The sequence below is a fragment of the Alternaria alternata genome (genome assembly GCF_001642055.1).
Source record: "Alternaria alternata strain SRC1lrK2f unplaced genomic scaffold CC77scaffold_14, whole genome shotgun sequence".
Lineage (NCBI taxonomy): Eukaryota > Fungi > Ascomycota > Dothideomycetes > Pleosporales > Pleosporaceae > Alternaria > Alternaria alternata.
This window is the reverse complement of record NW_017306203.1, coordinates 122,690-146,576: the sequence shown is the minus strand read 5'-3', so window position 1 is coordinate 146,576 and position 23,887 is coordinate 122,690. Positions and strand designations below refer to the sequence as shown.

The window sequence follows — 23,887 nt, the reverse complement described above, 5'->3', positions numbered from 1 at the left end:
TTATGAGGCTCCTCCAAACGTGTTGAACCTGATCCTCCAGACTGAGTTCGACCACAGAATGTCCGGAGCGTTTTCCATTTGGAGCTGGGATGAATTTGCGTCGATCTTGGAGATGTACAGTCAACGACGAATCAGCAACCACGCGGATACGCTAGACGCGTTTAAAGGTGTCATGAATCACATCCGGCGATCACAACCAGCTATCCAATTCCTTTGCGGCCTACCTTTCTTCAGACCTTCAGAAAAAAACCCTCATACTATGACTTGAGGATCTAGTCACCGCTGCATTATCGTGGCAATCGTATCCGGATGGGTATAGTTCACCTCAAAGACAAATCACATTCCCCTCATGGGCTTGGGATGGATGGAGCGGAGGAGTGAAATTCTGGCGCCGTAACGTTCTAGAAGCTAGGCATCAACCCTATATACGGCGTGCACGACTAGAATCACCTTCTGGACAGAGTGTTGTGTCTTCCGCGAACTTCAAGGAGGATGTACAAGGCGAGCTCGATACCGTAACACTAATCCAGTTCTATGCACCCACGATACCAGCTACCAGCTTTTCCATCGATGATGGGCCAGACGGTCGTCATGTCTACCAATTTTCTGGCAGCCTTGCAGAGATTCCGAAGTTCATGGTTTCTGGGCGGAGGTTGTATCGCCCCCACTCTCCACAGATATATTCTTTTGAGCAGTTGGTTGAGAACGTACGTACGTGTGTATGGTCCTGTTTGACGTTATGTGCTGGTAGATGTAGCCCAGAGGACGAGGAAGTAGTTCACTCAATCTTCGTGCTTGTCGTTTGCTGGAAGGCTGATGGACTTACTGCTGAGCGTATAGGTTCTTTCTGCATACACTCAGCGCTGACTGATCTTTCAAGACTTGGACCTGTTTTAAATGGGACTTGGACGTGGCGCCGTGTTCGGTTGGTTTGATCAAGTACACTTACGATAAGACAAAGACAATATCTGACACCTCAAAACGCCAGGGTGTATCACTCTGATGGCATTGTAGAAAGCATTGCCATGGATAAAGACATCAGAAGAAACAATCCATGTTCTTCTCATGAAGCAGCCACGTGATATCATGACAAACGATATTCGCGGAAGGAGTCAACATATGAGTAGAAAGAAAAGCGGTTGAGAAAAGCTTCGATCTGGTCGTAGTAGTCTGACTGCAGACTTGTGTCTCTCCTGTGCACCATAAAGCTATCGTCCGTCCGCTCATATTTCGATACTCAATGCATGTCATGAAGCTGCGGTGGAACATATCCAGTATTCCTCAGGACAGGCTGCTGAGGAGTGTTCCCTTCATCGAGCTCGCTCATCACTTCCGAAGGCAACAGTCGACGTTCTAATCCTCCGTCGAAATCACCCCACTTGGCCGGGAGCTGATATTCGGGGATCTCTATATCCGGATCGCCCTTTATACGTGATGCCTTAGTCCAGCACGCAGGCCAATGTGAGTTTTCCAATTGGAACCCGCTCAAAGCTGCTGGGGCATACTTCGTGATTGAAGTCTCGCCACTCAGCCATCCTTTGGTCTTGCCTAGTTTCTTGGGCTGCACCTTCATCTTGCCCATCCTGTAGCGCACAGAGGGATGTATGAACTCGTTTGTCTCGTAGTACTTTGTCGGCATGTGGTAATCGCTTCTTTCGCACTCTGGAATCTCCAGCTTATACTCGCCTGGAGTTCTTGGAACCCACCCACCTGCGCCCGGCGCCAGGTAAGCATAAGACGCACTGTCAGTCAACATGCCTTCTCCCCATCGGTGGTTTTCGGAATCGGTTTGTTGCGCGACGAATACGTCCATTTCCTCCTGACTGAACGTGAGATCGTCTCCGACTTGGTCAATCATCCACGCTAGGGTGATATCATCAATCGATGACTCATCGTCGAAGTTATCCGTTGTTCCACCACCAATATGTGCATGGTAGCCTGGGAACCAGCATTGGATCAACTTCGTGCGACCGTTGTCGACGGGCTTTCTATGGTACCACATCGTTGGATTAAAAGTGCCCCGATACTCGTCTAGCGCTAAAGCATGCGCGGCTTTCCGTATCTCTTTATGCCTCAATTAGTCACCGAAGCATACAATCTCAGTATATAACTCACTGTCACTCAATTCCGTGTCGTGAAACTTGAGACCTTTATTGAAGTCGTAGAATTTGGAGACGAAGTTATCCGGAAGACCCAGAGCACCAACCGTGTCCCATACCCCGACAAACCTGATACTGACATGCTTGTGAGTGATGCGCAGGTTCTTTGCGTTATCACGCCACCAATCGGACTCTTGGAAAGCTTTGCCCTTGTCTTTCTTCTTATATGCATCGTACATACTGTAGAACTTTGACATTGAGCCTGGTGGAAGGATACCAGCGGAAACGATAAGACCAGATAATGCGCGAGCGGTGTAAGCGCCTCTAGAGAAGCCGAAGAGGAAGATCTCGTCTCCGTTCGCGTAATTGTTGCAGAGAAAGTTGTATGCTGTGAAGACGTTCTCGTCCAGCCCTTGCCCGATAGCTCCTGAGTAAACATCTATCAGCGACCCGTTATCACAAGGACGAGGTGTTTGATCTTACCTTGAACCCGCTTGTCTACAAAAGTCAGGTTACCTGTACCGACTCCGCTCTGGTAGTAGACGATCTGGGGAACCTTCTTGAGCACGCCCTTGCCATTTTCGATAACAATAGCCTCGCCCTCATTCGCAACTAAGCGTCCAATTCTTGCGACATTTGATGGCAGGTTCTTAGCGCCTTTGTCTGAAGCAAACCAAGTCCCATCACAGCAAACGATCAAGCGCTTTCGTATCTCCGTCGTCCTCTCTTCCTCCGCCTCAGCGTTCGGTATCTCGACGAATCCAGTTTGACTGAAACCATCCTGGGGCTGCAGCCTTGCAGCAAGTTTTGATGGGTTTGAAGACTTAGGTGGCATTTTGCGCAGGCGAAATGATTACGAAAGGATATCAAGTAAGGTAAGAATGCAGAGCGATTTGAATAACGCTTACACACAGGTTTCATCATCTTATAGCTATCTCTGCGCAAGATCAGAAGCTGCATCGTTTCCAGGTCGGACCGTGACTATACGTGATGTTCGGGTTGGACACCAAAATAGCACTTTCCTCTGGTTTGTGGCTGGCTGGAGCATGGGTCAACGCACTAAGGCCGAGGCTGTATGTGTACACATTTTCGCTTTCGTAGTCTATCGGCCAAAGTGAAGCGCCGTGACAGCCAAAGAGAGAGCAGAGCTAAAGATATGCAAAACTTCTATGGTGCACAGGCGTATCGGGCGGCCCGAGACTGATGCGGACTTTAAATCCTAACATTCGATAAACATTGATTCGGCGCTCGACAGTGGGGCAAAGCGAAGTACCAATATACAGTTACAGCTCATGTGTAGCGAAAAGAACGCGTTCTAGTTCACTACGTACCTGCATTCGAGTTTGCCGAAGTAACACGGACCGCTCCGGCGCACGGATCGTTTGACATCGCGCTAGCAGTATCAGGCAAGACATCTCAATAGTCTGATTTCCGGCGCGGGAGCTCTGTGCTTTAGATCATGGAACACGGTCAAGGGGTATGATCCACATCCCTTTCACGATACAGTGTTCATCTCCCGATATTGCATAGGCACTCTGAATACCACTAGCAGCGTATGGAATACGGAATCTGGATCGAATGTATGCTGAGAACATGATGAATCCCAAATTGCGAAGTTCTAGCTTCCGTTCTCTCGGCGACCTTAGGCATTGGGCTTTGTGGAATTACTTTTGAAGCAGACACCATGAAGACTGAACATCTTCCACCCTACCAAAAGTCCTAACGTGAACGATTCTCCCGCAATATACGCAAAGCCCTCGGCATATCTCCCTCTTGTCCACTGACAGCTTTCCACATACTTGGCTTTGACCCTGTGGCTTGTTCCTTTGCTGAGACACCTTCTTCAGATATCCCATCTTCGGGATCATCTTCATCTTCTCCTAGGGTTACAGGATCGGCATGGGAAGTCTCGCTGTCTTCTTCTACGGGCTCAGCACTTGGTTTTGGTGGGTAGTTTTGACGAGAATCAGTACGAAGTCTTGATGCAGGCATCGGATTGGCGCTGTTCGGCTGCGTTTGCGACGTTGGCTGCGACTGTGGACGGGATGGGGTACGTATTCTCTTTGCTTCGCTAGGCTGAGTGGGGGAATAGTGCCAGACTGTTTGGGGCAGTGGATCTGGAGTTGATGGCCGAATGGAAGTTTTGTGGGCCTCAGTGTTGGTGCATGTACCCGAGCATCTTTCACAGAAGTTCAACATACTGTTCGTCTGTTCTGCTTCGGGCTGTATCTCGATGATTGGAGTGTTTGCTATGGATGGTTCGGGGGATGTCGGAGGCGACTCTGGTGCTTGCCTTGGATCATCCGAAGGCTGAGTAGATTGTGTTGGGGTAGTAGCACTCGAATCAGACGTAAGTACTGAGCTACTGTCCTGCATTCGGCGAGCCTTTCGATCAAACTTCTCTTGGCAAACAATCTGGTCGACGAATCGATCTACTGATCTTTGAAATTGCAGCAGCGTTTTCTCTTGTGGAACAAGATTATGATCTATATTTTTCTCCTCGTAGGCTCTGACTCGATCGATTCCTTCATATAAGCGACTATCGATCTTGTGCCGCTGCATACGTCGGTTGTAACTGCATGAATTAGTGAAGCCTCGTCCATATCTATTCCTGACTTACGTTTTCATTTGTACAATTTGTATGCGGTCCTCCAACCTGACTCCATGTCGCAATTCGATGCTCTGTCTCTCGGCCGTGGAGTTCAAGGCAGATTGGAGATAGGCCAGTTCCTCATTCAGTTTTCCAAGGACGCGAATATTTGTGAATGCGATCATGCTCTGTCTTGCCACGTTAAGGCAGGCACGTAGGTACTTCAAGGTGCTCTTGCTCATGATCCATCTGTAATGAGCAGTGATCACTTCAATAGTGGAGTGCTCATATCTAGGATCCCTGCCTACCGCCTGCACCCGATCAAGTAGGTTCTCGAATCCTTCCATCACCTTCTCCGTCCAAGATCGCAAGTGGCGTTTTATTATCGACGCGCCTTCGGTTTCCAGCGATGCCTCGTCACACGCATCGAGAAAACTGTCAAATATTCCGGCAAAAAGATCAACCTCCTCTTCAAGATCTCGAAGTTCGCGTTTCGCGTATTTGATAGATTCTACAATTTTCCGAAGCGACTTGAACGTCATGGTAAGAGCTGCTGGGAGGCCAATGACCGTAAGGGCGAGGCTGGCAGGGTCCATATTGCAATTGTAATGTTGAGTTTTTGGTTTTGGTGAAGCGTTCGCATCGGTTCATGATGCGGAAAGATTGTAACATAGATTATAAGCGAGTTGCGAATCCAAGCGAGTTGCGAGCCCCACCAACCTTCTGCACCTCTCTACACGTAGACATCTACTTCTCAACCACCTATTCCTTCAATGCCTTCAAACGAAGCAGATATCCAGCTTGCTATTACAGCAATTAGCACATCACAAATACGAGCTGTTAGCCGTGCTGCAGCTACGTATAATGTCGTCGAATCAACACTACGTAACCGACGCGCTGGCAAGCCCGCTCGACGCAATTGCCAGCCCAACTCAAAGAAGCTTACTACGCTAGAAGAGGAAGTAGTTGTGCGTAATATACTTCATCTAGATCAGCGTAGATTTGCGCCTACGTACGCAGCTGTACGTAATATAGCTAATTCGCTGCTCGCGCAGCGCAGCGCAGGTCGCGTTAGCGTCCACTAGCCACGCAACTTTGTCAAGCGTACAGACAGTCTTACGACGTGTTTTAATCGAGCCTACAATAGGCAGAGAGCTCTGTGTGAGGATCCTGTTCTTGTCCAAGGCTGGTTTAAGCTTGTAGAGCAGACAAAGATAAAGTACGGCATCTGCAATAAGGACGTCTATAACTTTAACAAGGCTGGCTTCATAATAGGCAAGATTACAACTTAGCTCGTCGTGACTAGGTTAGAGAGAAGAGGCCGGCCAAAGGCTGTTCAACTAGGCAATCGCGAGTGGGTAACAGTAATTGCTGCAATTAACGCTGCTGGCTAGACAATCCCACCCTTCCTTATCTTTGCTAGCTAGTATCACCTATCTGCCTAGTACGAGGAGGCAGAGATCCTACGCGACTAGGCGATCGCAGTTAGCGACAACGGCTGGACGAACAACGAGCTTAGAGTCGAGTGGCTGAAGCATTTTAATGCTCACACGAAGACTCGCGTTATAGGTGCCCGTCGCCTGCTCGTCCTTAATGGCCATAGGAGCCACCACTCTATTGAGTTTGAAGAGCTCTGCAAGGAGAACAACATCTACACGCTCTGTATGCCGCCTCACTTATCCCACCTACTGCAGCCGCTTGACGTTGGGTGCTTTTCGCTATTAAAGCGCGCTTATAGCCGTAAGATTAAGGCTCTAATCCGCTACCGCATTAACCACATTACTAAGCTTAAATTTCTGCCAGCCTTTAAGGTAGCCTTTAATCGCGCGTTTACGGCAGCTAATATCTGCTTAGCCTTTAGAGGCGCAGGCCTTGTCCCTCTCCAGCCAGACGCTGTCCTGTCAAAGCTAGACGTAAAGCTGCGTACGCCTACTCCAGCTGCTCTGCCAGAGGCTGTCTGGGAGGCTCGTACACTAAGCAACGTACGTGAGCTTGAGGCTTAATTAACGTTAATTCGTGAGCGCGTTAGGAAGCATAAGAGCTCGTCACTAGCTTCTATTCTTAAAGCAATCAACTAGCTTAAGAAAGGAGCAGAGATAATAATGCTCTTAGCTAAGCTAATGCGCGATTGGATTGCTAGCCTTAAGAAGGCTAATAAGGCAGTATTAGAGCAAAAGAAGCGTAAGAAGAAGCGTATACAGAAGCGAGGAGTCTTAACAAAGGGAGCTGGAGAGGATATAATTGCTTAATGTGAGGCTAATTAGCAGATTGCTCGTGAGGAGCGTCAAGGTGGAGAGCAATTAGGCCTCAGCCGCTAGGCTTTAGCGCGCTGTAGCAGGTGCAGAGAGCCTAGGCACAACGCACGTACGTGTAAAAAAGATACTGTATGTACTGCTTAATCTATTGTATTAATATCTATATACTATTTTGTTACGTGGTTAAATTATATGCTTTAAGAGGTGCAGAAGGTTGGTGGGGCTCGCAACTCGCTTGGATTCGCAACTCGCTTATAATCTATGTTAGATATATGAATATGAATATGGATTGGACAGTACAGAAACAGGAAGATGGTCATAGAAACAAACCACGTGCGAAAACCAACCGGTGAACTGACGGCTTTATTGAAACTGCAAGCGTCTACCAACCAGCGCTAATTGGCACTCACCATCTTCGACGTCTGCATGCACGGCAGGCGGGGTAGCAACCTCGCCTCGCTGCAGGCGTACTTGTCGTATCGTGATTCTCAAATGAACCATAGGCACCGTTGCACAAATTAACGGTTATTGTAAGCGGCGCCATGCTTTCGTAGTGCAATTCCTCCAGGATTTTGGCAAGGCGCTGGTACGACAGTATGGTTGTAAACAGCTTTGATGAAAGGCAGCCTACAGGCGCTCTGAGGCAGACTCAAGATACCGGTCAAAAAAGATCACCGCTTTCACATGACGATCCTGCGAATTGACGAACATGTGGGGGTTGTAGGAAAGAGTTGTTGCATGTGCTTTATCCGACGAATCGCCGCTTGAGTGCGTGGCGCAGAACGAGCGATAAGACGCCTCGCTGCAAGCCTTGCTCTCGGCCTTGTCGTTGGATGGACGTATGGAAATTTGAAGATTTGAGAAGGACGAGGAATGTAGGTTTGAAAATGGTGGAAGTAACAAAGTTGATGTCGGTATTAGTGGCTTGGCACCTGCCATGAGAAGGGCGCTCTGACTGCCATGGCCAGTGCTAACAAGAAGGTACGATGCATTGAGGAACCACTCAAACTGTTGCCTACCAGAGGTTCATGGATAAGTGAGATCAAACAACCAAGTCGGGACCACTTTCCTCCGACTCCATTTTTCAGTTGTCCCAGGTTGTTTGGAGGGGAGATGTGCGTTATTCTTGTTCGATACTGCAATACTGAAGCAGCTAGATATCGACAAACACTGATGTTGGCCTACCGCTCCTGGTGTCATGTGCGCATACGCGCGTACCGGATAGTTCTGACCATCCAGCCCATCTTACAAGCCAGCAGCACGTGACGCATTTCCCATCCACCACGTCCACTCCCTCCCAATCTCTCACCCATCACGCCTTCTCCAAATCCTTACATCTCTTGATACCCGCTCTCGCATTCACCAACCCGTCCTTGAACCCCATCTTCTTGGCCAGACTAGCCGCCTCTTCGTACCTCTGCCGCGCCTCACCAAGCTTGCCCTCCATTTCGAAAAACTCACCCAGGTTATGTGTCGCAACCGCACAGCCCACATCACACTCTTCATTCCGCTCTGGCGCCTTGATGTGTGCTGCTTGTGCTAGTGCGCGCTCGGCCCATTGCCGCGCTTGGTCTATGAGGAGGGCGCGGGGAGCGGAGTTTGAGACGGGGAAGTCGGAGGGTTCGGGGGCCATGGTGATGGCGTCGGTGGTGGAGGGAGGAGTTTGTTGGACGAGGCAGGTGGATATATTGTTCACTGTGGTGGAATTTGTTAGTATGGAGGAGCGTGGGGGCGTGGTGTACGTACTTAGGACGACGCTGTGGCATGATGTTGGTGGGCAGAGCTGGAGCGCCTTGACGAACAGCGGCGCAGCGAGGTAGTGTGAGTCGAATTGCTCGTAGTGTGTTCCAAGAGCTACAAGACGTTAGCATGCATACACCAAGGCAAACATCGTATCATCATACCTTCTAGCACTCCACCCATCTCATCGTTGGTCAGCCATGGCCCCTCGCCATTCTTAACACCGTCCCTCTCCCGCCTTTGTTGCTCCTTGAGCGCACTCTCAACAGCCTCGACTAGTCGCTTTTCTCCATTCTCCGGCTCATTGACATATCTCACGTCGTAGAGCTGGCCCAGCTTGAGATTAATCTGCACCATATTCTTCTTCACCCTGCTCCTGTTCCCCGTCGTCCAGTGCTTATCCGAAAACTCGTCGACCCACTTCTGGCAGTCATTCCGCATAATCTCCAACACATCGATAGCCAGGCTGTAGTACCCGGCGTCCTCGAACAAGGCGGCAATGGTGTATTTCACTCCCATGATCTCGTCGCTAAACGGATCCATGCCCATCTCATCAGCAAGGGCAAGCGCCTGCCGGAAATGCTTGTTCGCCTCGCGAATATCGAGCCATTTCCCGCGAGAATAGAACAAGGCTTTCCGCAGCTTCTTGGCGACGGGCTCGGGGAAGTTGTGGTAGGGTTTTATGATGACGTTTTTGTAGTACCAGGGTATGTAGAAGACGCAGATACCCGCCACGAGCGCGATGGTCGCAATCGCAAAGGGAAACAAGACGGGGCTTTTGTGGTATTGCTCTGAGAACTGCTCGCGCATCGTCGACCGGTAGCGGCGACTCAATTGCTGCTGTATTGGCCGCCGCGGCCATGGCTTAGCGGGCAGTCGTGGTGGTGTGCATCGCGTTGTCAGGGAAGCTCGCGCTTCGCAGCGTGCGAGTGTGAATGCGCTCGTTCGGGGCGCCGCTCCTCGGGCTATGGTCGTGCTGAACATTGTGCGCCGGGCAATGAACAAAAAGACGTGCGAGGTGGCATGCGGCGGCCGCTTGGTGGAGCGAGTGCATGACGGAACGAACTTTTAGTGCCCCACGCGTCGCGTTGAGTTCCGCGTAGGGCTGACGACAAGCCTCATGACGTAGTCAACCATCAACGCGCCGCCGTCGCGTTGCCTTCCCGCAGCCTCGACCTCACGGGCAATGCACAGAGTCGATTTGCCATGTGTGGTCGCTACGTGCTGGCCCTGGTGAGTATGCGCCTTGACACGAGTTCCCATGGGCCATCTGACAAGCTTCCCAGCGGCCTTCTGAGGTCCGCCAGCAGCTCGAGCAGTCGCAGATGCCGGTAGAAGAGGCACCCGACGACGATAGTAACGTGCGCCAAAGCTACAACTTCGCCCCCGGTTACCACGGTCTCGTATACCGAGCAGATGGCCCCGAAACAGGTGACCAGCAGGAAGGTGCGACCGAAGACACAAAGTACAAGCTGCAGTCTATGCAGTGGGGACTCGTGCCCTTTTGGACAAAGCGCAGCCCAGAATATGGCTCCAAGATGAAGACAATCAACTGCCGCGACGATTCCCTTATTGAAGATCGCGGCATGTGGACAACCATGAAAAAGAAGAAGCGCTGCATCATCGTCGCACAGGGCTTCTACGAATGGCTGAAGAAGAACGGAGGCAAGGACAAGATACCACACTTTACTAAGCGCAAGGACGGTCAGCTCATGTGCTTCGCTGGTTTGTGGGACAGTGTGCAGTTTGAAGACTCTAGCGAGAAGCTCTTTACCTACAGCATCATCACCACCGACTCGAACAAGCAGCTCAGTTTCCTGCACGATCGCATGCCTGTCATATTGGACAATGGGTCTGATGCAGTGCGGACCTGGCTCGACCCAAATAGAACGGAATGGAGTAAGGAGTTGCAGGAGCTGTTGAAACCGTATGAGGGTGAGCTGGAATGCTACCCGGTCAGCAAAGACGTTGGCAAGGTTGGCAACAACTCGCCCTCTTTCCTCGTACCGATAAACAGCGCGGCGAACAAGAACAACATTGCCAACTTCTTTGGCAATCAACAGAAAGCCGCCGAATCCAAGGCGGCTCATGGAACGAACATGGTGAAAGTCGAGCACGACGACGATGAGACGCGTGCTATGACTGACCGAGTCGGGACTACCGAAGATAATGCGCCGTTGCCTGTACCTGGGACGTGTGAGTCAAAAGGCATCAAGCGAGAGCACGAAGACGAGGATATGGTCGCCAGTAGCGCGGAAGGCGAGCCGCGATCTAAACGTATTGCGACTGCGTCGCCCACCAAGAGTCTTGCAAAGAAGACTTCAACGCCTGCAAAGAAGCAGGGTACCAGGAGCGCCACGAGCAACGGCAGTGCAGCAAAGACATCCAAGACCGATGGGACACGCAAGATTACCGCGTTCTTTGGTGGCAAGTGAGCCCAAGGGGGGTGATGCGATGATCCGTTGACGACTAGTCGCATCGCATATATGTCCATGCTCACAGGTCTCTACGAACCACGTATACCACACAACACTAGGGTTAGGAAGATGAATTGCTGTACTACCAGGTGTTTCTCCAAGGCCATCTCGTCATCTAATAGACGAAGGGGAGGAATGCAGAGATTAGGCTCGCGTTGGGAGAAGTACGGTTCGAGGCGGTCATCGCGGTATTCATCGGAATCGGCTCAATCAAACGCTGTGACATTCACAAGTGGAAGAAAGGCTTCTGGTCATACAGATGACACTGGCCACGCCAACAACCATACAGATGGTCAAGGCACAGGAATCACTCGTCACATCCGAGATTGCTAGGTAAATGAAGTTTGCCAGGGGTAGGGAAGTAAATATTGGCTCAACCACTTTTTCTCTTCCTTTGTCCGTAAGAAGATGAGGTTAATTCTAAATAAAGACGTTTTAGTGAGTCCTATCATAGCAAGTACTATCCCTAGATGAGTTTGGATGGTTGAGCATCGTGTATATCCGCACCAGGGATCCTTGTGCATCGGCAGAATAGCTCTAGACACACCACGTCCAAGTCGCCTCACTGGCATGGAGCTGTAATCGGAAAGGATGTAGGCCCGATCTCGTGTAAGGTAATCCGCTACTATTCACAACCTGTGCCCTGCCACAATGTTGGCTTCTCTTCTTCCATCCTGTAATTTTTGTTGACGGTGATAATGTAACCTCGGAACGTATGGATCTTTTACCTTTATGGATTTCTCTTGCCCGGCTTATGCCCAGATTATTGCCAAGAACAGAGAGAACGTAGGGGGCTCGAAGACTGATTTGTCGACATCCGGGGACAGCCGAGTTTCAATGAAGGAGTCTTTGTGCTTCTAAAGATGTAGAGGTTGTTCCCTAGGGGGCATCATCGCCTCAATCACCTTGGATGGAAGAGTATGGGGTCAGCTATGCCTTGTGCAGTCAATGCAAACATGAAAGAAAGGAGATTCAAGGGCTGTAGAGACGAGATCTCAAGCGCCGGTCCTCGAGCAAGCGCGAGACATGCGAATCGGTGCCTGCAGAAACACATGGGAACCCCTCTCCTACCCAATCATGGTAACGGCCGTAGATGTACATTCGCTCCCTTCCATACTCTTTGCTGCTCCTTAAAGTTTCTCTCATGAAACTCTAATAGCAGGACGTAGCAGATGACAGCCCTTATTAACCGGTAGTGCTTACGTGATAGAGAGAGGGGGTCTGTATGCTTCTTACAACGAAGATATAAGAACCTACCACCATTCATACTTGTCCACTCACCATCCGAACAACGCAAAAGGCATACAGTTACCAAGCACACTTCTCTTTGCCATTCATCCTTATCATCTTTTCCCAAATCCACAAAATTCTTGTTCCCCATTCCCAACTTTTCAAGATGAAGCAGTCCATCATCGTTTCTATCCTCTCCATGGCTATGGCTGTTTCGGCAGTGCCTACAAGCATTGCGCCCACGAACAACGGAAATGTAAACCAATGCAGCGGCGGAAACAACAAACAAGTGTGCTGCAACAACGGGTTGCTCGGTCTCCTGACCTGCAGTGTTCAGGTGCTTGGTGGCGCTTGTGATGGCTCGGTGACTTGCTGCAACACCCAGGCCGCAGAAGTAAGTTGTTTCTTTTTCCCCACGCTCAGTCTTACGATACCATTTTTTTCACTTCCAATCATGCGATCCGGTTAAGTGCCTGCTTCACTCTTCTAAAGCCGATACTAATATGTATTTGTAACAGGGCGTTTTGATCAATGTGCAACTACTCAACTGTGGCCTCTGATCTGGATTTCTGGTTTTGCGACCTGGTGTAGGGATTCTCAGGAAACGGAGACAGGAGGGGACGGAGGAGGAGGCAAGGGCGGAGGTTGTAGGATACGATACTTGTACGGCTTAATGGATATTCAACATGTCACTATCTTGCCTTTATTTGCAGTTCTCGCATTCATATGTAACACGTATTGTTCATTACGTTCGGTTCATTAACATTTATAAAGACGCATAGCTCAGCACACTTCGCACGCTAGGCAAGCAATGTTAATTCTTCAAGCAATTATAGAGCCTGTTTTTTGCTACTTCAGTCAGTTGAAGGGACTATGGAAAGTGGCATATCGACTATAAACGTGGTTCAAAGATCTGGCTACTGGAGATAGATCATCTCAAGAGTGGAGCCAGTGAAATAAGCCTATCGGCTCGTCATGTAACAAGTTTTCCTGGACGGCAGAGCCAGAGCCTGCCAATACCGTTGCTCATCTTATGCCGCTTGCAGATTCTGCTCAAGCAAGTGGTATCACACTGTTCTAATGCTGAGATGAAATCTTTCTTGTTCTAGCTCTTCCCTATATGTTTCGTCATCTACGCTTTCCGCCACGCATTAATCTACTCGTACCCTGTGCTGTTGCTGCTGAATACAAACTGTACAAGTTTAGTAAGAAATAAGCAACCATTGATCGAAGGCTCGATCTTTATGGAGTATTGGTCTTGAGGAAAAGAAAGACGTCGAAATGTTATTAATAAGTCAGTAAATGAAGGGCGAAGAACAGACTGCGTTCATTTTTCCCGATATCGACATCAAAATAGAGCTGACGTACAGGCATTAGAGCCTCATATACTTGACCGTTCTACTGATCGCTATCCGAACACTTGTACGTTGTCACACAGCCCCAGATTACTTGCGCTTCGCCTGAATCCGCAAATGCTCCCATGGCATCCCCACCAATACGTACTCGAGCCTTTCATAACTCGAGAAGATTGTTTCTAACAGATAGAATGGCTGTATAGCTGTCTGGAATATCTTGGGTATACAGAGTACGTAAACCTCCATGACAAAGTGCAAGGTGCTTACCTAGGTAGTAAGAAAAGCCTACACTAACCTTGGAAAGCAAGGAAAGAAGTTGCTCACTAGGAACAACAATGATGACCGAAGGGTCTGCGGAATATCGCTTCTGAATACTGTTGCTGGTTGATAGTGTTTTTGTATCATATGCAGCGTCTAGACTCGCGCTCGTTAGTATGCGTCAAGTTAAGAGACCCACTTTGATAGTATGCAGGAACATACAACGAGTCATTTATCGGGCCGTTCCGAGACTCTGCAATGGTACAAGCTACTATAACTGACGGGATTCGCGGCACTAGAAAAGCGACTATCGCGCCGTTGCGCAAGTTTATTGCGTATGTGTGTGTGTGTGTGTGTGTGTGTGTGTGTGTGAACAACAGATGTTGTTCCCGAGCTCTCTAACGGTGAACACTCGCCGCCCATCAGGAAGGGTGGTGTTTCGCAGACGAATGCAATCGAAACAAATCATTTGGCTGGCGTTAGTATTCCGGCCTGATGTGGCATTTGTGGTTTCTGTGGGAGTATGAGTCTCAATTATCAATTGATGGCAACTACTACTTCCTCGTTCAATGAGTATCGCGAGAGCTCTCGCGAGTGGGGTCTCACTGTCGAGTCATTCCAGGCTTGTGTATACTTTGTCGGACATGTGTAGATTGAGGCGTGCCGAAGCAATGAGTCTGACAGCTTAGCTGAGATTCCCTACAACATCGATAAGGATATTGTTTTAGTGGGTGTAGACCTAGAGTCAAGCATAGTGCAGTTACGGGTTTTTAAACGACACCAGACCTCATGTCTGTCACTAAGTGCCTCGTAACGTGGCGCGGGCCTATTTTAATCATAAAATTAGACAAAAAGCTTCTAATAGTAGGAGATAAGAAAGGGACATTTCACTTGCTCAATAACAGTGTTGTTCATTCAAGGGTTACATTCGTAAAGCCCGGCCCGTGGACTCGTGAGAAATAAGCGTGATGACTAGCGAATAGGTCTAAGTTCGAAAGTTTGCAGAAATTGAAAATTCACTTTTGTCACCAAATGAGCGGTCGCAAAGATTTCCTAGACCATGCAACAGTCGAGTATAGTAGTCGATCCTCGCATCTATATGTATCACGGATCATCCACAGCCTTCTATATCATCAGGATCGTAGCTCAGCAGACTTTGGAATTCGAGCAAGCAATGTTACTTTCTAGTCAAACAACCATAAACTCACTGCAGTCAGAGCTAAAGTATCTGTCGTTTCAAACGAACGACTTACCTTCAAGACAACTCACCTATCATCTAGTAGCATAGCATCACCAATGTTTCAACTTCCCCAATACCTAATATAGTGTGGTTTAACCTAGCTATAGTACTAATTAGGGCAAAGAGATCCGCAGATATTTAATCCTAGCTTGAAAATCTTTGCTTGGAAAAGGAGTCTACCACGCTGTGGGATAAGAATAGAGAAGGGATTCAAAGTTAAAAGAAAGGTCTGCTGCTCGTGAAATGAGCCGAAAGCATAATCGACTCCATACTGCGGGTTGTAAATGGTCATGTTGATAGCGCTTGCTGCCTGCAGCAGAAATGCTGCAACGAGAAGCATCTTCGTAATGAAGTGCGTGCTCATGAATCAATGTCAATGCGATTTACTCGTGATTACCGATTGGCACATTCGGCGCTGTATCCCTTTCTAGACTTTTGACGATGGTCATCTCTATCACTAGACGATCGCTTAGGAACTTCGGCGGCTTAGTACAGCGAGTATTGTTAAGCATAAACGGACCACGTAGAACATTAGCTTGTTATGATGGAGAGATGTGGAGTGGAAGGGTATTGGAGAAATCTTGAGACATGATTTCGCCGCAGGTAGATATACCAGCCGCAGCGCAATTCACATCGGTGCCGAATTAAAAATGTCGATATCAAGCAGAGGAGAAGACGCGCGACGAGAACACAGTGCAGTAACATCAACTGCAAGAGTTGTTCGGTGCGTACCGGGAATTTTCCGGCGGGTTGGAAACAGCAATTGAGGGGTAACGCACGGGTAGCAAAGCTTATGTTCTGCCCCACATTCTGTATAGTTGATATGTATCGTCATTCCGCTAATCCCGAGCACCACATGGTTAGTGCTTAGTTTTTGACTCCACTGCTACATACCGAAAGCATGATAGTGTGAATCAACCACCAAGTATAAAATCTCCAGCTTACGTACACCCTTGCATTCACAATACTCTTTCATGGCACGACCTTTCCTCGCGAGTGCAACATTAACATGTAATTGCCTGACTATTACTTGTATGTTTAGGTACCTTTTCTTCTGCTATAAGATGTTAAATACTGGGTCAATGGCGGAAGTCAGTGTGCAAGAAGTCACAAGTCTGACAGACTGCTACGTACGTATCTACTTTGCACGGACCCCAATATTTAGCGCGAAGTATGCCACGAGTTAATATAGCAATCACGCCAGTGATTAGTAGATTGTGTTCATATATTGCTCTTATGTCCAAAGTCCGTTTACTCTTGACTTTGCAGTTGGTACCAGCGGCTTCGTTCCTCTTTTGACAGTCCATCACCAACACCGGTTCCCACGGAAAAGACTATCAATCATGGCGGCCCGCCCCACTCCTTGGCCCGAATTTCATTTTACCACGCTTCCAAACATTCTTCGCTTGCTAGCCTCACAGTACCCAAATATCACTTATGCTGAGTTCCCGCGCAACCCCAACGACATCTCAGAAGGCTACCGCGAATTCACATATTTGGATGTTGCAAATGCCGTCAATACTTTAGCTTGGTGGATCGACAAAAATGTAGGGAGGTTGGAAGAAGGCAACAAGAATGGAAAAGCAACGTTGGTATACATCGGACCAAACGACATACGATATGTGGTACTATCTCTCGCAAGTATAGTCACTGGGTACAAAGTAAGTCGTGTTCTTTTGTACAAGATTCCCAAAAGAAGAAATAAGTGGGTTTTTTTGGTTGGCGCTGACAAGCACTGAAAGATGCTCTTCCCGTCGCCGAGATATGGTGTCGAAGCTCTATTGAAGTTAATTGAAGCTGTGGATGCGGAAGCTATGCTAACCCCCGAGACGCCACTACCCATCGTGACCGAGATTTTGAAGAAAATAGAGCTGGAAAGCCATGAGATACCAAGTGTTGACCAATGTTTCGCAAGCAAGGTGGACGAGTATCCGTTCATGAAGACGTTTGAGGAGTGCAAAGATGAGGAGATGTTATGTTTGCGTAAGTCGGCCTGACTCTCCAACTTTCCAATTTTCATTCCCAAATCAAATTGCTCATTGGAGAGAAATCACAACCAACAATAGAAAACAGATACGTCTGGCACAACCGGGTTTCCCAAACCAATTCCTTATACACACGACTGGGTAAGCAGCTTTTCGCGCACCACCCGTTTACGCGCCACTCGTGGTTTCAGACGTTCAGACGATGATTTATATAATGCGAGTCGAGGAACCCGAGTATTCGCCGCCTTGCCTCCATTTCATGCTAGCGGCGTCACATTCATGATATTGTTACCTCTCCTCGTCGGCGTGACGCCCATCTATCCACCCGCATACACGACGCCAGAGGGAGCCGTAGATGCCACTCTCTCAGGCCTAGACGTGCTATATGCGGCTCAACAGAGGCATGTTGCAAACAGTGATGCAGCGAAAGAAAAAGTCGAAAGGGTAGTAGACATGGTAGTGATGGTACCACCCTGCGTCGAAAATGTATTCAGATACCCCGGAAAACTGCACAGGTTGAGCCAGCGTGCACATGGTTTGTGCTACGGCGGCGGCAGCATAGTCCGTGAAGCCGGGGACGCAATCTCACACAAGATGAAACTCCTCAACGCGATTGCATCTACGGAACTGGGTCTGTGGCCGCTTATCCGCCCACGCAGCATCGACTACAACACCAACGCCACAGACCAAGAACAGGAAAAGAAAGAAGACTTTTCAGATGGAAAATGGGAGTATTACGCCTTCCACCCCGCATTTAACATCCACTTCGACCCCGTCTCCATCTCGGAATCCGGTCACACCGTCTTCGAAGCCATAATGAAGCGCAACAACGGGAAAGATTGGGACGGCTACGTCCAACCCTGGTTTAAACTCTACCCAGACAGCAGCGAGAAGCGACTCGGCGATCTCTTTATCCAGCATCCCTCCGACACCACATTATATAAACACTACGGTCGCGCAGACGATCTTCTAGTCTTCCTTACGAACGAAAAGTTCTATCCTACCGTGGCAGAGCAGCGCATTGCAGGGTTCCCGGAGGTGGCTGAGGCGCTGCTTGTAGGTACGCGCAGACCGAAAGCGGCGCTTGTGTTGAGATTGGAAGATGGTGGGGTAGTGGATGATGCGCTATGGGGGAAGATTGAAGAAGTCAATGGGAGCTCGCCGGTCTACGCGAGGGTGCAGAGAAACATGGTACTTCTGGTTCAAGAACCCTTTTTAAGAACCGCGAAGGGAAGCGTAAGGAAAGTGGATATGGCTAGGATGTATGAGAGGGAGTTGGATTCTTTATACAGAAGGGGATGTTCGGAAGAGGCGGAAGAGAAAAGGTGAGACGGTGTGAAGCATACATCTAATCCAGTGAAAAGATGTTCATGAAGAAAAATTTGCTTCTCTTGGTTTGAACTTCCTCATACTACCTAAGTATATATACTACCCCTATCTGCCTGTCATGCTCAAAGGCTCTCCAAGACCATGGGCAAGGTAAGGATACCTAGGCATAGGCAAGGCGGCACACCACCATCCTTTCCACTTTCTACGCTACGTATCACCAATCTCCTCAGTTCTATTGCATTTTCATCTTCTATCACTAGCTGCAACAAGCGTGTTGCCCATGATCGGCGCACCGCAGATCTGATTCCCGCTGTTGACGTACTCCGGCACGATGGCCACGGCAATCGTCGCTGCCTGTGCAGCGTTGGAGTCGTAAATTTCAGCACGCACAGCGTTGACTTGGTCTTCAGTGACGGCGCCACTATTGATCAGTGCAGCCAGTACAGCGGTGTCTTCTGCTTGAGAGCAGGTACTTGGCACTTCACTGGCAGAGCCTGAGGAAAAGTGCTGGGCGGAGATGTAGCCTGTAGCGACACCTGTGCCGATGGGGATGATGACGGGCTGCAGGAGGAAGTTCCAGAGGTTTTCTAGGGTGGCCTGGGTACGTGCCGCTTCTATGGCATTGACGACGTACTCTGTCTGGGCTGGGAAGTATATGCTGGCAGCCCAGGGGAGATATACGACGCATTCATACGCGCGTCGACAGAAAGGGAGTAGTTCGGGGACAAGCATAGCGTCAGGTCGTTCGGCGAGGGACACACCTGGGCTGTCATTCTGAGTTCGACCTCGGGGTGCCATATTGGGGTTGGCCATGTAGTACTCCTCAAAATTGAAAGGATAGCTTGCGTTGAAGATCAGGGGCTCATCGTTCATCACTCGAAATGCGGTATCCCATTTGTCCGTAGGCACCCCGGTGAAGGTGCCACGGGCAATCTGCTGCCAGCGGTAGTCCTTGCCGTCTTGCTCAAATACATCGCCGTGCTGGAGCTCGCCCACCGATCGTGCCCTGCGAGGAGCGACTCGTCTATTGCCCGCCGTGCGTGTCCTACGCGAAGCGACTTGCTGTGGACTGCCACCTCCACCGAAAACTCTGACGGCTGAGAAATCGTTCCTGCCGAATCCGACATTGATACAACCCGTGTTACCGGCAGCAACAGGATTAGCAGGGTTGTTTATATCGCAAGTGTCGCCTTCGAAGAAGTACAGCATGTGGTCGAGCTGGTCCCCATCTTGTCGAGTAATGGTGACCGATGAAGAAGCCGTGCTGTATAAATCGTCAGGTACGCAGTTGTCTTCAATTGAGACGTCGAAGCCACCAAGCCGTTCACCGCGACACTGATCGCCTACGTAGAATGTCAAAGAGAAGGCAGCAACCGTATTGGTAAAGGCCAGAAGCGGTGCTACATGCAGGAAGATCATTGTGTCGAAGGCAAGAATTTGTCTGGAGAAGTCGAGTTCGTAGACGTTTGAGATAGAGAGTGGTGTGAGAGTGGATTGAGGATGGGAATGTGTGTCCGATGGATTGCTGGCACTTTGGCTCTTCCTTTATACCTCGTCGCAGGCCCAGTTGCAAGACCTTTCCAGCTGCCGACGGCGCAGGTGCGCTGTATCATCGCGGTCAAGTGATAAAGCACCAAGATATCCTCCAAGATATCAAGACCTCGATCGATGCGCCTTTCCTGTAAGTCGCTCTTGAGTAACATATTTCCGAAACCTCATTGGAGGAAGCACTGCAAGCGAACCGTATTACGCCCCAAATCTGTGGGAAGTGTCTGTTGGATGATCTGTTCAGGTGGTTAATCATGACGAGAATAGAGAAGCCGTGATGTACGAGCATGAAGGAGCGCTCCGGCTTAACCGCGGAACCTGTGAAGGCCAAGCAATCGGCTCAGCAAAAGTGTGCGGATAAAAAGGGCGGGTAAGCACTTGTTGTTGAAAGGATGACTTAAAAACAGCTAGAGTGATGGGGCAGACTCGACTCTGCGTTGTATTGCACAGTAAAGCTTGCTCGCTCCTTCCTAAAGAAAGATCATGCCCGAAAGAAGTTGACGACGGTGCAGTAGGTACTGCACATGGAATGTTATCCTCAGAAACAGCTGCTTGCTGGAGGGGACTTGTTCGTGGGCAGGTCAATAAGGCCACCTTTTTCACTCATCCTACAACCACTAACTTTTAATGGAAAACAAAGTCATCGAGAAAATTGTTTCTTATCAATTCAAGGTCCGGTCTTATCAATGCTGGAGAATTTTAAGAACGAACTATATTCTTCGAAGATCAAACAGCCTTCAGAGTTGACAAGTTTTAGAATTTTAGCAAGGCAATGCATGCGTGGATCTCTAGTGGGATCCTTTGCAAGAGTGCCAAGATAAATTAATTAGCTGTATAGCAAAAGTGGGTCCTTGTTGATCTGCCTGCGAGCAACTCTCTTGCTAGAAGTTTATGTTGACGTCGCGTGCAGTGCCGTTCTTCCTCGCCACGCCGGGATAGTAGTTGCATGTGCCTTGGCGCGCCGTACGTTCCGCGCGGATGGCTTGGCATGTATTCTCAAAAGTGGAGAGGCATGACGCAGTGCAGGTGCTGTCAACCGCTTAAAGAGAGCGAGGCTGTCCACTCCCTCAACCGATCTCGTCGTCATTTCGTAACAGCCATGGCGGCCCGAGCCCACGCGGCCAAGCCCACAGGCACGGGCACGCGGAGTGATCTAGAGAACGCAGATCACAACAACAAGCAGGCGGACAGCTTGACATGCGCGTCCAACGACCCTCCACTGCCTTCAGAAAGTGCAACGTCGGTAGAAGTCCGCGCGTTCCTCACGGACGTCCTGTGCACGCAATACGGAGTAGAATCTGAAGCGTCACGCAACATAGCCAGCCTTTGGACGGTCGGTTCGGGGCGCGAGCTACGTACCTATCCAGCACACATGTTTTTCAGCGTCTTTGGAGACCAGGCCGGATGGGTGCTGTACAAAGAGGTCGGTAGCCGGACAACGCGAATGAACATAAAGCAGAATCCCAATTTTGACGCAACAAAGAACCGTGAGTGTCCCGCGCCATTTACGAAGACGGCAAAGTCTGCAGAAAGGAAAGCTAACTTAATATCCAAGGCTCCGTAATCTCTGGGGTGTGTGCGATTGAGGCCATGTTAGCATTTATCTTTATGGTGTTGCCAAGACTTCGATGGATTAGTGGGTTGCTTTTCGCGTTCTGTACGGTAGTGCTTCTTAGCATGATGTTAATCGCAGTCACGGGTACACCAGATCCTAGAAAAGTCCCTGAAGCGAAGTTGAAGGTATCTTACGGAAGGTGGTTTAATAATCTAAAAAGCTAAAGTAATTAGATAAAGAGAGACAATACAGAGTAATGACAGCAGAACCAGAGCTTGTACTCTTCCAGGGTTCGTGCTGTCCAAGTCCTCCGAAGAGACTTTTTCGAAGCGCCGTGTGAGGCTTGTGTAATTCTATACACTTGCAGTAAGACAGAGGTAAAACATTACATAGTTAAACATACTTCACGCCTTCTTTCCTAGTAGTCCTGCCAGATCCCACGAAGCACTTTAGCCAGCGAGACCACCACCATTTTGCACATGAGTGTAAAGGAAGAACAAGCACGATATTCATCTGAGAAAAAGGATATATCGAAAGACATATGCCCTTCTCTTGATTTGAACATGTTGGAACTATAGTGATCCAACTTTTATGTACCCAACACCATCACAAAAGGCATAGAATCAGGAAACTAGATGGTAGATAATTGCGAATAGAGCCCGTGAGCGTGACACTTGGACTTTGGCTAGACAAACAGCTGAGCATCTTGTGTTTTTTTTTGGTATCACAGGGTGAAAGAATTCGAGTGAAAAGATGATTGATTCGGCTTGAGATGGTACCCAGACTGTGTGCATAAGACTTGTAGAGCCACGTCATCCTCCACTCTATAATTTGGGGTGTTTGAGTGTCAGAAAAACCACAGTGATATCCGTGGCAACTTCCCATCTAGATGTTGTTAAATAATGAATGACAATTTGTAGAAGGAAGCTTACAGTCTGAAGATCATCTGTTGGAACACCTGCCCAAAACCTTACTTAGGGCAACCAATACCCAATCCAGTGCTCATAGAACAGCAGTCCGCGTCGCAAGTTTTCAAAATCTCAGCATTGCAGAAATCTCCGTCTGCAAAGCCATTTCCTTGATCGTGTCGTGCCTTGTCGTCGCGGAGGCAGCAATCCTCAAGGAATTTTTTCACATCGCACCAAGCCGACGTAGTCGTGGCAAAGAAGCTAAGAGCAGTGATAGCAACAGACAAGATAGTAGTTGAACGCATGTTGAGGCGGTGAGCAAGGATATAAAGAAGTTTGACTTGTGTTTGTGTTGGAAATTTGAGAGAGGATAGAATTGAGTGATGATGATAGTATGCATTGGAAAGACAACATGTCTTTATATAATTGACAAAGACTTGGTAGTCCCTTGGCCATTGAAGGCGTCCTCAAGTAGTACGGTCAAATATGCCTGTCGTTTGTTGTCGATTCTTCTCAGGTTGAGATAGCAGAAGTGGTGCACGACCATGGGCTTCTTCGCCGATCACTATGGCTTGGTCTTTGTGAGCTTGGCTCTCGGTCCAGCTTCTCGAGCCTAACAAGTACCTGTGCTGAAGCTGTCTGACTTTGTACCCTTCGGTGCAACTCACATGGACCTTTTTTCAAAAGATTAGAAACAGATGCTAGACTAGACTGCACAACCATCAAGGGTCTCAGCCTCCTAGATTACTAAACGATATCCTCGACTTGATAACACTCTTACTGCCTTATCCTCTGTACGCAGGTGACCTATGCTATTGAAGCGCCATAGCGCAGTCGTGTCGTAGCAAGATCGGGACGTTGACAGTCGAGCTGCACTGTATCGTTTTGCGTAATGCGCATGTTCAATCGTTTTGCCGATAATGTTTGCGCATAGACGGTGCGCCAGTATCACAAAGTCATCAAGAACGTTCTATCCCTGTCACTGCAATGGCCAAGAATTTAGCAACCAAAAAGGGCAATAGACGAAGACGCTCTTTTGCTGAGAGAGAACACATAACGTGCATAGCAGCAGACCCTACTCACGTAGTCGTTCAGTGGTGCAACGAAATAAGGATATGCGTTGATAAGGCCGTAGTAACCTGGTTGCACCGTTGGGGCACGTGTCCCTGTATCGGGCCAACGGCGTTACCTCCTATGTTTATCTATGTCTATTCCGCCACTCGACTCGAGGTGTACGAGCGCACATAGGATGCTGCTTTAGTCCTAGTATCTACGGGTCCGGCGAGAGCAACATCGACACGTCAGGGCAACAGAAACA

The 23,887-nt window shown here is 48.9% G+C and overlaps 9 protein-coding genes across 9 annotated transcripts; 4 read left to right on the top strand and 5 right to left on the bottom strand.

Moving 5' to 3' along the window:
* Positions 1 to 1,303: 1,303 nt before the first annotated feature.
* On the bottom strand, positions 1,304 to 2,823 carry CC77DRAFT_898983 (hypothetical protein; the record flags this gene model as incomplete). Its single annotated transcript, XM_018533557.1, has 3 exons — positions 1,304 to 2,064; positions 2,116 to 2,526; positions 2,583 to 2,823. Coding segments are annotated over 3 exons (1,413 nt in total), but the record flags the coding sequence as incomplete, so codon positions are not given.
* A 995-nt stretch (positions 2,824 to 3,818) lies between these two features.
* On the bottom strand, positions 3,819 to 5,285 carry CC77DRAFT_1062751 (hypothetical protein; the record flags this gene model as incomplete). Its single annotated transcript, XM_018528562.1, has 2 exons — positions 3,819 to 4,674; positions 4,756 to 5,285. The coding sequence occupies 2 exons, from the start codon at positions 5,283 to 5,285 to the stop codon at positions 3,819 to 3,821; spliced, it is 1,386 nt and encodes a 461-aa protein (XP_018384244.1).
* Positions 5,286 to 8,256: 2,971 nt separating this feature from the next.
* CC77DRAFT_939065 (hypothetical protein) lies at positions 8,257 to 9,494 on the bottom strand (the record flags this gene model as incomplete). The annotated part of the gene is made up of 3 exons (XM_018534656.1): positions 8,257 to 8,639; positions 8,691 to 8,798; positions 8,849 to 9,494. 3 exons carry the CDS (start codon positions 9,492 to 9,494, stop codon positions 8,257 to 8,259), a joined length of 1,137 nt encoding a protein of 378 aa, XP_018384243.1.
* Positions 9,495 to 9,793: 299 nt separating this feature from the next.
* On the top strand, positions 9,794 to 11,305 carry CC77DRAFT_173090 (DUF159-domain-containing protein). The gene is made up of 2 exons (XM_018530449.1): positions 9,794 to 9,917; positions 9,971 to 11,305. Exons 1-2 carry the CDS (start codon positions 9,891 to 9,893, stop codon positions 11,117 to 11,119), a joined length of 1,176 nt encoding a protein of 391 aa, XP_018384242.1. The 5' UTR covers positions 9,794 to 9,890; the 3' UTR covers positions 11,120 to 11,305.
* Positions 11,306 to 12,390: 1,085 nt separating this feature from the next.
* CC77DRAFT_1021715 (hypothetical protein) lies at positions 12,391 to 13,083 on the top strand. Its single transcript, XM_018525315.1, has 2 exons — positions 12,391 to 12,785; positions 12,910 to 13,083. Exons 1-2 carry the CDS (start codon positions 12,558 to 12,560, stop codon positions 12,949 to 12,951), a joined length of 270 nt encoding a protein of 89 aa, XP_018384241.1. The 5' UTR covers positions 12,391 to 12,557; the 3' UTR covers positions 12,952 to 13,083.
* Positions 13,084 to 14,049: 966 nt separating this feature from the next.
* On the bottom strand, positions 14,050 to 14,749 carry CC77DRAFT_1072840 (hypothetical protein). The gene has a single exon (XM_018529168.1). The coding sequence runs from the start codon at positions 14,425 to 14,427 to the stop codon at positions 14,233 to 14,235; it is 195 nt and encodes a 64-aa protein (XP_018384240.1). The 5' UTR covers positions 14,428 to 14,749; the 3' UTR covers positions 14,050 to 14,232.
* A 1,468-nt stretch (positions 14,750 to 16,217) lies between these two features.
* On the top strand, positions 16,218 to 18,784 carry CC77DRAFT_1096069 (acetyl-CoA synthetase-like protein). The gene is made up of 3 exons (XM_018529822.1): positions 16,218 to 16,905; positions 16,987 to 17,227; positions 17,318 to 18,784. Exons 1-3 carry the CDS (start codon positions 16,588 to 16,590, stop codon positions 18,556 to 18,558), a joined length of 1,800 nt encoding a protein of 599 aa, XP_018384239.1. The 5' UTR covers positions 16,218 to 16,587; the 3' UTR covers positions 18,559 to 18,784.
* A 17-nt stretch (positions 18,785 to 18,801) lies between these two features.
* On the bottom strand, positions 18,802 to 19,977 carry CC77DRAFT_1072839 (hypothetical protein; the record flags this gene model as incomplete). Its single annotated transcript, XM_018529167.1, has 1 exon — positions 18,802 to 19,977. The coding sequence occupies one exon, from the start codon at positions 19,975 to 19,977 to the stop codon at positions 18,802 to 18,804; it is 1,176 nt and encodes a 391-aa protein (XP_018384238.1).
* Positions 19,978 to 21,131: 1,154 nt separating this feature from the next.
* On the top strand, positions 21,132 to 21,935 carry CC77DRAFT_991974 (hypothetical protein). Its single transcript, XM_018536371.1, has 2 exons — positions 21,132 to 21,593; positions 21,662 to 21,935. The coding sequence occupies exons 1-2, from the start codon at positions 21,206 to 21,208 to the stop codon at positions 21,883 to 21,885; spliced, it is 612 nt and encodes a 203-aa protein (XP_018384237.1). The 5' UTR covers positions 21,132 to 21,205; the 3' UTR covers positions 21,886 to 21,935.
* Positions 21,936 to 23,887: the final 1,952 nt, after the last annotated feature.